The sequence below is a fragment of the Pavona decussata genome, unplaced genomic scaffold, assembly GCF_977016875.1.
Source record: "Pavona decussata unplaced genomic scaffold, jaPavDecu1.1 SCAFFOLD_102, whole genome shotgun sequence".
Taxonomy (NCBI): domain Eukaryota; kingdom Metazoa; phylum Cnidaria; class Anthozoa; order Scleractinia; family Agariciidae; genus Pavona; species Pavona decussata.
The window spans coordinates 6,507,501-6,519,092 of NW_028145517.1; the positions used below are offsets into that span (position 1 = coordinate 6,507,501).

At 38.5% G+C, this 11,592-nt stretch overlaps 1 protein-coding gene and 1 non-coding gene across 3 annotated transcripts; both read left to right on the forward strand.

Moving 5' to 3' along the window:
• The first annotated feature begins 787 nt into the window (after positions 1–787).
• Trnap-agg (transfer RNA proline (anticodon AGG)) lies at positions 788–859 on the forward strand. Its single transcript has one exon. It is a non-coding gene; the product is annotated as a tRNA-Pro (tRNA).
• A 3,304-nt stretch (positions 860–4,163) lies between these two features.
• LOC146471945 (uncharacterized) lies at positions 4,164–8,650 on the forward strand. 2 transcript variants are annotated; one of them, XM_085120859.1, is made up of 4 exons: positions 4,164–4,556; positions 7,006–7,072; positions 7,238–7,421; positions 7,685–8,650. In XM_085120859.1, exons 1-4 carry the CDS (start codon positions 4,218–4,220, stop codon positions 7,833–7,835), a joined length of 741 nt encoding a protein of 246 aa, XP_084976985.1. In that variant the 5' UTR covers positions 4,164–4,217; the 3' UTR covers positions 7,836–8,650. The 2 variants fall into 2 exon arrangements, with proteins under 2 accessions (XP_084976985.1, XP_084976986.1); XM_085120860.1 differs by having other exon boundaries at positions 7,238–7,310.
• Positions 8,651–11,592: the final 2,942 nt, after the last annotated feature.

Sequence of the window (11,592 nt, forward strand, 5' to 3'; positions counted from 1 at the left end):
TTTATGTAATGTAGATTTGTTTGAAATGTAAGGCAATAAACTAGTTTGATTGCTCAGCCGTTAAAATAGACAATGAGCTACGTACACGTACTGTTTATACAAACTGAAAAGAAAATACTACATGAAAAAAACACTAAAAGCTGAGAGGACGGAAACTTTTGTACAAAAAATCAGCTGTAAGCACAGAGTATTTGTTTCAGTCATTTGTTTGATTTCCACACGGCGGGTAAATTTTGGTTGATACTGATTTACTGTTTCTTATCCTGAGAACAGCTCGTTCACAGCGAAGGGAAATGTTTTTAGTGAGGGACAATGCCTGAATTTTAGGAATAACCATCTTTTTATAAAGTGACATCTCGTTTGTAAAAATGTTGGTATTTTCAATTTGAATGCTAAGTCTGGATTTTTTTATGTCTTGGGACGAAGGTAGGGTCCCTGATGAATTTGGTACCCTAAGATGGCTACGCGCAAACATTTTTCTTCAGTCTTTGCTTGCCACAAGTTGGTCAGCCTCCGTCGAGAGCTCATCCTTTAGTTGATGACCACTCCAACGTGAGGGAAAGCCCTTGTACCCTGTGACTGGCATTTTATCGAGCCGAGGATCTGACAGAAAAAATTCCGGCTTCTCATGTGGCAGAAAATATCTCTTCAAGAATAAGGGAGTTGTGTCTCCGTCATTTATCTAACTGTCAGCATTGTAAGACGGAAGCGGGTACCATGCATGTACCAGCAAATGCAACGGAGAAAGATTAAAATTTCAAAATATCCAATAATTGTCTGTGTAGTTGGCCTGTTGGTCTAGTGGCATGATTCTCGCTTAGGGTGCGAGAGGTCCCGGGTTCAACTCCCGGACAGGCCCTATAACTCATCCTTTTTTTTTTTGGGGGGGGGAGGGGGGGCTAATGTTCTCATTTTTTATACCGTTTTATGCATCGCACAGCAAAAGGCATTATCTTTATGTCAGTAGCTGTCTGCTAATTAATTCTCATAATATCGGCTGGGATTTTTTCATTTGTTTATTTTCCTCCACTTTCTTAAAGAAATTTTGTACAAGAACTTCTTTGACCTTTTCTATAACTGCCCTTAGTTTTGCGCTGCACTGATCATGAGGCATTTCAAATAAGTTGATATAATATACACGTCAGCAGTACGGGGAAAGTGTGGCACCAATTTTTCCCTTTTTGTGGAACTTTTGCAAAAATACGTTTAATTACTTTCGTATTCGTAGTCGTACTAGAATCTAAAGGTCGTTTATGTTATTTATGTCGCAACGTGATGACCTCGTGATAATTCGCTGGGTGTATCGGTGCTTGCACGTGCTAAGTACAAAGATCGCGAATTTCTGACCAATGAAGATGAAAGGCGGCTATGCTAAAATATAAGCACGATCCTCCGTACATGTCGCGCTATAACGATATTTGTGACAGGCGCAGAAGAGTTCTTCTTAGTGCTTCTCCTGTAAAGTGTTATCGTGCAAAGTGATGTGCGCATTCAGCTACGCGGAGTCTCAACCCAGAACTTCTTAGTCATTGACACCGACGCAGTAAGCATCGTATCGCGTGCCTTTGTCATGCGCATTGCGGTTCAGGCCATTGCGTAAGCAACCAACAATTTTTTCTTGCATCGGAACAACTGTAACTTCGTCAACCAACCAGCCATAACTGCAACAGTTACAAAAAAGATTATTAAATATTCAAGCACGCAACCGTGGACGATAGTCCAAGAATTATAAACGGCTTAAACTCGACCGCGCGTCGTTTTATCAACCCCCTTCTCAGTGTTTGGAAATCGGATGAAACACTTTAAAATTTCCTTGTGTTTGATATATTACTTCAAGTTATAGCTATCTGATTTGTTCTTCGTTAACTCACAATTTTGCCTCCGCGGAACAATGATACACAGAAGAATGAGAAAAGTTTCGATTAAAAACTATTTTCGACAAAAGATTATTTTCATGATTACTGTAAAACCGCATCTGTTTTACCAAATGTGGTTCCCATGCTTTTATCTGCAGGGAATTGCGCGTTCATTCTTCACTGAGCCATGAAAGAAGGGTATCAGCCATTTTTTACTCCCAGTAAATATACGGAATAAGGGAAGTGATTGATATTGATTGATATGCTCTAGTGAAACGAATCTTCAAGTGCCCCTTACATGCTCAACTTACCTTGTACTCGAAGTGACTCGTAATCACTGTGTTTGTGCAGATTCATCGGAGACCTTTTCGTATCTGAAGCGCTGGGCTCGCGTAAAAACGTTGTGTTTCTTGATGGGATGGCTCTAAAGTTGAAGGAAAGACAACTATTATTCCTCAAACAATGTTGACCACAGATCAGCGAGCTCTCCACGGAATGCATCGATAGCACGTGATCGAATAGCACGGATCCCGGAATGATTGAAAAATAACTGTATCTAACAACTTGAGTAAAAACTAAAACCAGAAAAAATCCATTTTAGAGATATTAACATAGGACCAGTACCTGTTAAAAGCATGGCTTTTTTCATTTATCCGGCTGTGCTTGCCCTTCTCAGTACTCAAACATCAAAAGATGAAAGACTGTCCATCACGATCGTCCCGATTGTAAAAATACTGTTATTATAACAGTTTGTTGTGACATTGGATTGTTGTTTTTTTAGCAAGCTGGGAATCGGTTGTCATTAGCTTTCACCTAAGTTCTCCTGAAAAGTAAGCGAAGAAAACCTGCCAGATATTTGTGTAACATTTGGTGTGGAATCATAAGTTTTATTGCATAGACGGCCCAAACACACATTCACATAACTGGCATTATCCTTTTACAGACTTTGCATGGAAAATTCACTTCAGTTGTCATAAAATACTAGCAGTAAACAAAGATTAGAGGAGTACATTTTACACCTAATGAATTGGACAAATTCAGCTATGGCGAGCCATTTCCAGTGTGGCTCAGTTTCATTTCTATATCTCAAGTAAAATTGCCCCTTGCATTTTACCAAACTTTATTCAATTAGTTACACAAGTTATGAAAATTCCAAATTGATAGTACGCTGCTGGTACTTGTTGAATAAAAAAGCAGTGCGGGGGCTAAAACATCTTTTCCATAACCAAGCCTTCGCGGTTTTCGGGATTACTTAGCCTGCTGGGATTTTGCACGCCTTGTGGTCCTAGTATTTTCTTTGTCTCAGTATGTACCCGCTAATCGAGGCTCCGTAACTGGTGTCCTAACTCGGGAAATTTGTTTGTATTTTAAATTTAATGTTTTCATTCGTCCAGAAGCCCTTCAAGCTAATCACGCCAAGCCGACCACATACTGGCACCGAGGGGGGTGGTCACAGCCACGGTTCGTTACGTCATCAGCGTTGGACGCGTTATCTCTATGGCAACAAACAATTTTTGTGTCAAAGTTATTGTCAATAGACGAAGTCATTAAACTAATGGAATTTTTTGCCATAGAAAACTCCGGTCATTGGCAATAAAGAAAATATAGCACCATCTTCACTCAAAAATGCGAAAAAGGAAAAGTTTCTTTAGGTAATTCCTTTAAGACTTGAAATCTGAAATACTGTTCCAAAATTTGATAGACATAATTGGACCGAGAATGACACAACCTTGTTTTTAATTTTTTGTACATTTATGTCACCATAGAACTCTGTCAAGGTCTGCAATACGAAATTACAATGAATGGAAAATTAAAGGAGTGTTGCATCTACATCACACTAATATCACCTGGTGTATTAAGTTCACATTTTATAATTGTTTTTCAGAGATCAAATTCGACATTTAATTCCTTTTGTTAAATGGAAACAAAAAAAATTATGAGAAAGTATCGAAACAAGGAAAGAGAATGGAAAATATTAGTCTGCAAAGTTTTCAAATGAGTATGTCAAAAGAATTCGATGACTGACACGGAAAGGTTTAATTTCGTGTATCACAAAGGATGCCCTTAAAAGCTACCCAGAAAGATATTCTTTGGGTAGGAATGGGTAGTTATTAATGTTAATCGAAACACCTGCTACTTAGAAATTTCCTGAGGTGAAGGAGTTGACAGTTTTGCAATTTCTGTGGTGTAAAATTACGTTGAAATTAAAAAGGGTGTCCTATCACAGAATAAAACAAGTCACTATTTTCCTTTTTTTAAAGCTTATTATCTATAAACATGAAACCGTATTGGAAGATGAACATTCGGTCAAAATATCCCACCACGTCAATAAGACTCACTAAAGCAGTGACAAGAAAGAAGATGAATAGAAAAGCTCTCCTTTTAACAGTCGCCTCCATCCTGCTAATATCACGATATAATCTTCTCCTGGCTACTCATTTCGACGATAATCAACGATCTGGTTATTTCTTCAGCTTTCCGGGCTCCGCGCTTCTCGGCCACGTTCTGACCACTCATTACGTGCAAAGCTCTCTGATCTGTGGCCATTTGTGTCTGAGGAATGAGAGATGCCTTTCGTTCAACTTTGGAAACATTCCAAAAGAAATGAAGTTCTTATGCGAGCTAAGCAGTTCTGATGCGAAACGGTCTTCGATGAATCTTCAACCTCATTGCGAATTTGATTATTTCGCTTTTCTCCGGGTAAGTTACTAAGAAGACAAAATAGCCCATAGCTAGTCTACCCCCTTTTAATGATTTCTCTGTGTGTAACAGGGAGAATTTACTTCGCCTACAACTCGTTGATTGACTATTTTGCCCTGTTCACTGGGGTTTTCACACTTCTTTCCAATCTGGCATTAATCGTTCGATCTTTTTTATTACTTCTTAGTATTTCTGCTATCAGAGGCAGTGAACAATCTTCGAGTTCGTTTTACAACTAAAGAATTCGACCTTGGCCTTTTCTTTTCACCACGTTTTTTGTTGTTATTATTATCTTTATTTTTAAAAATCTACATCATATACTTCAGACGGCTGTTGAATTTTCCTCGAACGTAGAATGATGAATATCACAAAAGGTTGTTTTTCCTTGGTTAATGCGGCGCTTAATTATTTCTATTGTATTTTACATATGGATTTATTCTTCTATTGACAAGGACATCATCTGTCGACAGTCATTACTTTAACTCATTTCTTGCGAGAAGCCAATAATTGGCTTCTGTGACGTCATTTTAGTCCCACGCAGAAAACGCTTGGGGCGACTTGGCTCGATAGACTTCATTTAATTGTAATAGAGAGTCTCAAATCACTGTCCGAGAAAGCCGAATTTCGGGATTTTTCTCAATGTTTAGTCAAATTTTCTACAAAATTTAATACCGTCATGAATTAGTATTGAATAAAATTATGCATCAACAGAATTCACCTTTGATGATCATATCCTTAATTCTCATAACCGCAGAGGTTGCATAAACACTGATATTACGATCGAGGAGACATTTGATGCCATCTCTGTTAAGGAAAAGTCAAGCAGCGGGAGGTCAAATCCGCAGTTTGTTTGGAGAGAGTTATGTTTGCATAAAGTGAAGCCAACCGGCTGTTCCAAGGGCATAATGTCTGCTTTTATTAACATTCAGTTGCTGTATTACTTAAAGTTTCTAGTAGAATGAAATATGCATGAAAAAACTGCAACTTGAACCTTTACGCTGTTCATAATAGTTGTCAAAAAACCCAAAAATGGTTAAATGTGGGCAAAAAATTGCACGCGTGATGAATATCACGAAAGGTAGTTTTTCATCGGTTATCATGCGACGCTTAATTATTTCAAGTATGTTTCTACATATGGATTTACTCCTTAACCGAAAAGGATGTTATTACTTTAACAAGACCTCCTCAAATAAAATTTTGCAAAGAAACCTGCTCTTAGCCGATTCCGTCATTTGTGGCGATATTTTTCCAGCCATGCCGGAATTTATATCAAGGTGCGAGGACCGATTTTTCAAAACAAAACTGATCTTCTTTTATACACTGTATCTCGGAAACGAATTTGGTGATCTGATGACTTCAACCTTTTTCCTTAAGTTTGATTCACATTAGCGGAATATAGACGTAAAGAAATGATCTGTCTTTTATTCGTTATGTCAATTAATTATGTTGATGTGTATGTTCGGACAGATGTTCCAGCTGTCTTCTTATATTATGCATATTAGTGACAAAGTCGATAGCCCGACTTCACTTATTATATAACTACAGCAACAACTTGGGAAAATATACTAACGTTAGGAGATTTTCGCGCAAACGGGCTTCAAGGTTCATTCTATCAGACTATTTCTTTTCGTTAGTTTTTTTTATGTGTTTGCTGTGCTGTGTCTAATGTTATGGAATTTCTCGTTAGTCTTCATCATCAGCATAGCGTATATTGATGACTGCCACAACAAGAGTTTTCCTCATAGCACAAGCGAGTGAGGCCGAACATTAGACATCACAAAGAAATAATTAAAACTGAACTGACGTAATACCCATCTGGCTATTTACAAGCCCGATCGAGGAGTTTCACTCGGGGCTACCGAGAAACAACTCCAGCCAGCGGCCCCGGAGTCAAGCGCCCTAACCGCTCGGTCACCTCTTAATTAAATGTTATCACCAGGTTAAAATGTCTTGATTTTAAACGTATTCTTCAATCTAAAATCGTAAAAATATATTGCAAACGGTGAGGAGAGTAGGTTAGTACGGCGCAAAAAGGATTATGGAGCAAAATTGCGCCAATAAAGGAAACATATGACACTGGAAAACAATCGTTTTCGTTGCAAAACATTTCTAGATATCGCGGCACCAGGTAATTCCGCTTGTGTTTAGGTGTGTATAAGAAGTAGGGATGCGTTTCCTTTTGGGAGTATCCAAAAACGGATTTGTGATCTCAGATCATTCGGATCATGGTACATCAAAGGAACCGACGAATCCTTAGCCAGAGTGGATTCGTCGGTTTCTCTGATGCACCATGATCCGAATGATCTGAGATCACAAATCTGTTTTTGGATTCTCCTAAAAAAACGCAACCTAGGTATTTTATGAATCGAATGCTAACGCTCCTACCATTAAATCTTATAAAAGAAAACAAACCCACTTATTCTCAAACTGACATATTACCTTTTTATAGAAAGAGGAGAATACTTGTCCGCAAGGGATCGCTGTCTTGCCTTACATTGATGACCAATGTCACGTTGGTAAGTAATCGAAATCCACATTTTGGGGGAGAAACCACTTTGTCAGCCTCTTCGATTTGCAATTATACAGCGTTTTTTCCAGTGTCAAAAAAACAAAATTCTCAGTCGATTATACCTAAATGTCTTTTACGCGAAATTCAGGTTTCTATTTTATTTCCTTTGTAGAAACCAGTCTCATTATACTAAGCAAAGGTGAAAGGAACGTAACGGACATTACTCACGCATCTTTCAACCCGAGGTATGTGTTCAACTTTTCTGAGGCCGTGCGGGTGTGTCAGATTTTGGGCGGATCTATGGCGTCCTTCGAACAAATGCAAGTTGCGTGGAAGGCGGGATTTCAAAAATGCAGGTTTGTTATATTCTGTTTTGGCTGTGCTAACGACTCGTTAAGTCCGTTAAGTCTGCTGTGACAAGCCCAAGTGCCAAAGCCCCTACAAACATCAGAAAAACATTCTGAAGCGCAAACACGATGTTTTGATTCTTAAAAACGAGAGTAACTTTGCATGATCGAAATATATATTTTTAAAAAATTGTATTTATTTTTCTGACTGACTGGGTCTCCTGTCTGTCTTTTGGTGAATTTATTGATCTTTTTTATTACAACTATTTTAGGGATGGCTGGCTAGCTGACGGAAGAATAGTTGTCCCGATGCATAAGGGCCATGAAAACTGCCGTAACTACAGCGTTGGCCCGAACCCATCAAGCCCCAATATCGACAAAAGCAGGGGCGCTGATGCCTATTGCGTTGGTGTTCGTGTCTAGAAACGTTAATCGCAAGACCCTCTTACTTCTTCTAATCTGTAGATAAGGTAGTTTGGTGTGTCTATTCTAATCATGATTGTTCAGCGTAGGTAGCGTAGCGATGGCAATGGCAGTAGCACTGACAATCAAATTACGACTCAACCACAGGAGTGGGTGTGCAGCTCGAACTGTGAACTGCCCGAGTGTTTAATGCTGTCATCATGCATAAATACAAGATGCTGAAGACATGATTAGAAACAAATTAAGATCAAAAGCCTACATCTCGGGCTAAATATGTGCATCTGCCTGATACGAAAACCTAAAAACCCAGTGGGAAAAATGGGAATGTATTCCCAGACCAAATGCACCCGCACAAACCTCAGGGAGTTAGACGTAAACTAACAGACTACTAAAAATTCCAACATAGATATAAAAGCGATAATATAGATATTTAACAAGGCTCAAGTGTCAAAATTCCAACTTCTGAAAACTAAAGTTTGAAAGTTCGAAAGATGAGATGAATAAATTACAACCGTCAAAACCTTATATACAAGAGACTCAATTAACACCATTCCAACACGAAATCGTTCATACCAACAGGAAAATATTTACGTTAGACCAGGGCTAAGGGGTTAGTCCAGCGTTTTTGGTCAAAAAGGACAAAATTTTGAAGTCGGCATTTTTACAGTAGTTTATGTCCCTAGGGATCTCAGCGTATCGTAAAACTCCCTTGGGAATGATTTTTAAGTGCAAATAACGCCATGACAAAGAATTTTCTGTTAAACTCATTACTTATTTTATTTATTTATTAATTTATTCACCACGACATACATTCATAGAAAGTTACAGTGAATAATACACTAGATCTTACATAAGTTCACAGTGAATAATAATAGTAAAAGAAGAAGTACGAAGTGGCAAGCAGACCTCAAGAAACCCCCAAACTTATACTCTCACGTTAACTTCATCGTTTTTTGGCTATTTCTTTGTCCCTCGTCCTTGGGAGGAGAGTGAAAGGCAAACAGAAAATTCTTTGTCAGGGAGTTATTTAAACTTAAACATGATTCCAAAGGGAGTTTTACGACACGCCGAGATCCCTAGGGACATAAACAAGTGAAAAATGCCCACTTGAAAATTTGGTCATTTTTGGCCAAAAAGCATGGACTTACCCATTAGAAAAAAGTCGATTTTTGGACGAAATACAAATATTCTTTTTAAAGCTTCCAATCGAATCAGTGTGTCCAAAAATATCCCCTGAGATACTTTTTAGGCCTCCCAAGGGACCAGGGACAAAGAAATAGCCCAGAAAAGTTGAAGTCAGGGTGAGAGTTAAACAGAAAATTCTTTGTGAGGGAGTTATATGCACTTAAAAATGATTCCCAAGGGAGTTTTTCAACACGCCAGGATCCCTAGGGAGATAAACAAGTGAAAAATGCCGACTTGAAAATTTTTGTCATTTTTGGCCAAAAAGCATGGCTTACCACTTAGCAAAAAGTCGATTTTTTAACGAAATACAAATATTCTTTTTAAAGCTTCCAATCAAATCAGCGTGTCCTAAAATGTCCCCTGACACACTTTTAAGCCTCCCAAGGGACCAGGGTCAAAGGAATAGGCCAGACAAGATGAAGTCAGGGTGAGAGTTAAAAAGAAAATTCTTTATCATGGCGTTATTTGCACTTAAAAATGATTCCTAAGGACGTTTTTCGACACGCCGGGATCCCTAGGGACATAAACAAGTGAAAAATGCCCACTTGAAAATTTGGTCATTTTTGGCCAAAAAGCATGGACTTATCCTTTCAAAAAAGTCGATTTTTGGGCGAAATAAAAATATTCCTTTAAAAGCTTCCAATCGAATTAGTGTGACCGAAAATGACCCTGAGACACTTTTTAGGCCTCGCAAGGGACCAGGGACAAAAAAAAAAGCCCAGAAAAGATGAAGTCAGGGTGAGAGTTAAACAGAAAATTCTTTGTCAGGGCGTTATTTGTACTTAAAAATGATTCCCAAGGGAGTTTTTTTGACACGCCGGGATCCCTAGGGACATAAACAAGTGAAAAATGCCCACTTGAAAATTTGGTCATTTTTGGCCAAAAAACATGGACTTACCACTTAGCAAAAAGTCGATTTTTGGACGAAATACAAATATTCTTTTAAAAGCTTTCAATCGAATCAGTGTGTCCGAAAACGTCCCCTCAGACGCTTTTCAGGCCTCCCAAGGAACCAGGGACAAAAAAAAGCCAACAAAAGATGAAGTCAGGGTGAGAGTTACACAGAAAATTCTTTGTCAGGGCGTTGTTTGCACTTAAAAATGATTTCCAGGGGAGTTTTAAGACACGCTGAGATCCATCTAGGGTCATAAAAAAGTGCAAATGCCGACCTTAAAATTTCGTCATTTTTGGGCAAAAAACCTTGGTTTTACCCCTTGGAAAAAAATCGATTTTTTGACGAAATACAAATATTCTTTTTAAAGCTTCTAATCGAATCAGTGTGTCCGAAAATGTCCCCTGAGACACTTTTCAGGCCTCCCAAGGGACCAGGGACAAAGAAATAGCCCAGAGAGGATGAAGACAGAGTGAGAATTAAACAGAAAATATTTGGTCAAGGCTTTATTTGCGCTTACTAAAGATTCCCAAGGGAGGTTTTCGACACGCCAGGATCCTTAGGGACATAAACAAGTGAAAAATGCCGACTTGAATATTTGGTCATTTTTGGCCAAAAAGCACGGCCTTAAAGCGGAAGTATCACGAAAATTTGGTGTCATTTCAAAACCCAAAAATGTTTGACTGTCAGCAGAAACAACAAAATAATTGTCAAGTTTGTTAAAAATTATCACCCCAGTACAATAAAACTGTCGATTAGTGCCTCTGGCCGGGGACAGGGTAGGCCGGTCTCGATTGAAACTTAGGCTAATGTTTTTCAAGTTCTCGCATTTTTGTTTTCAAAATGCGCTAGAACAGATCACAAGTTGTTTCTTTTAAGAATTGAGTTGATTTCGATCCTCTCGTCATTCTTGAATTATTTGGCAGGTGATTAAAGGTCTTATTTCATCATTTTTAACAAAAGATATCAAAAACCCCATGATACTTCCCCTTTACCCCTTAGAAAAAGGTCGATTTTTGGACGAAATAAAAATAATCTTTTCAAAGCTTGCAATCGAATCATTGTGTCCGAAAATGTCCTCTGAGACACTTTTTAGGCCTCCCAAGAGACCAGGGACAAAGACATAGCCAAGAAAAGATGATGTCAGGGTAAGAGGTAAACAGAAAATTCTTTGTCGGGGCATTATTTGCCCTTAAAAATGATTCCTCAGGGCAATTTTCAACTTGCCGGGTTCCCTAGGGACATAAACAAGCGAAAAATGCCGACTTGAAAATTTGGTCATTTTTGGCCAAAAAGCATGGACTTACAAAAGCCGATTTTTGGACGAGATACAAATATTCTTTTAAAGCTTCCAATCGAATCAGTGTGTCCGAAAATGTCCCCTGAGACACTTTTTAGGCCTCCCAAGGGACCAGGGACAACGAAATAGCCCAGAAAAGATGAAGTCAGGGAGAGAGTCAAACAGAAATTTTTTTGTCAGGGCGTTACTTGCACTTAAAAATGATTCCCAAGGCCGTTTTTCGACACGCGGGGATCGCAAGGGACATAAACAAGTGAAAAATGCCGACTTGAAAATTTGGTCATTTATTTACTCCTTACAAAAAATATCTATTTTTTGACGAAAAACAAATATTCTTTTTAAAGCTTCCAATCGAATCAGTGTGTCCGAAAATATCCTCT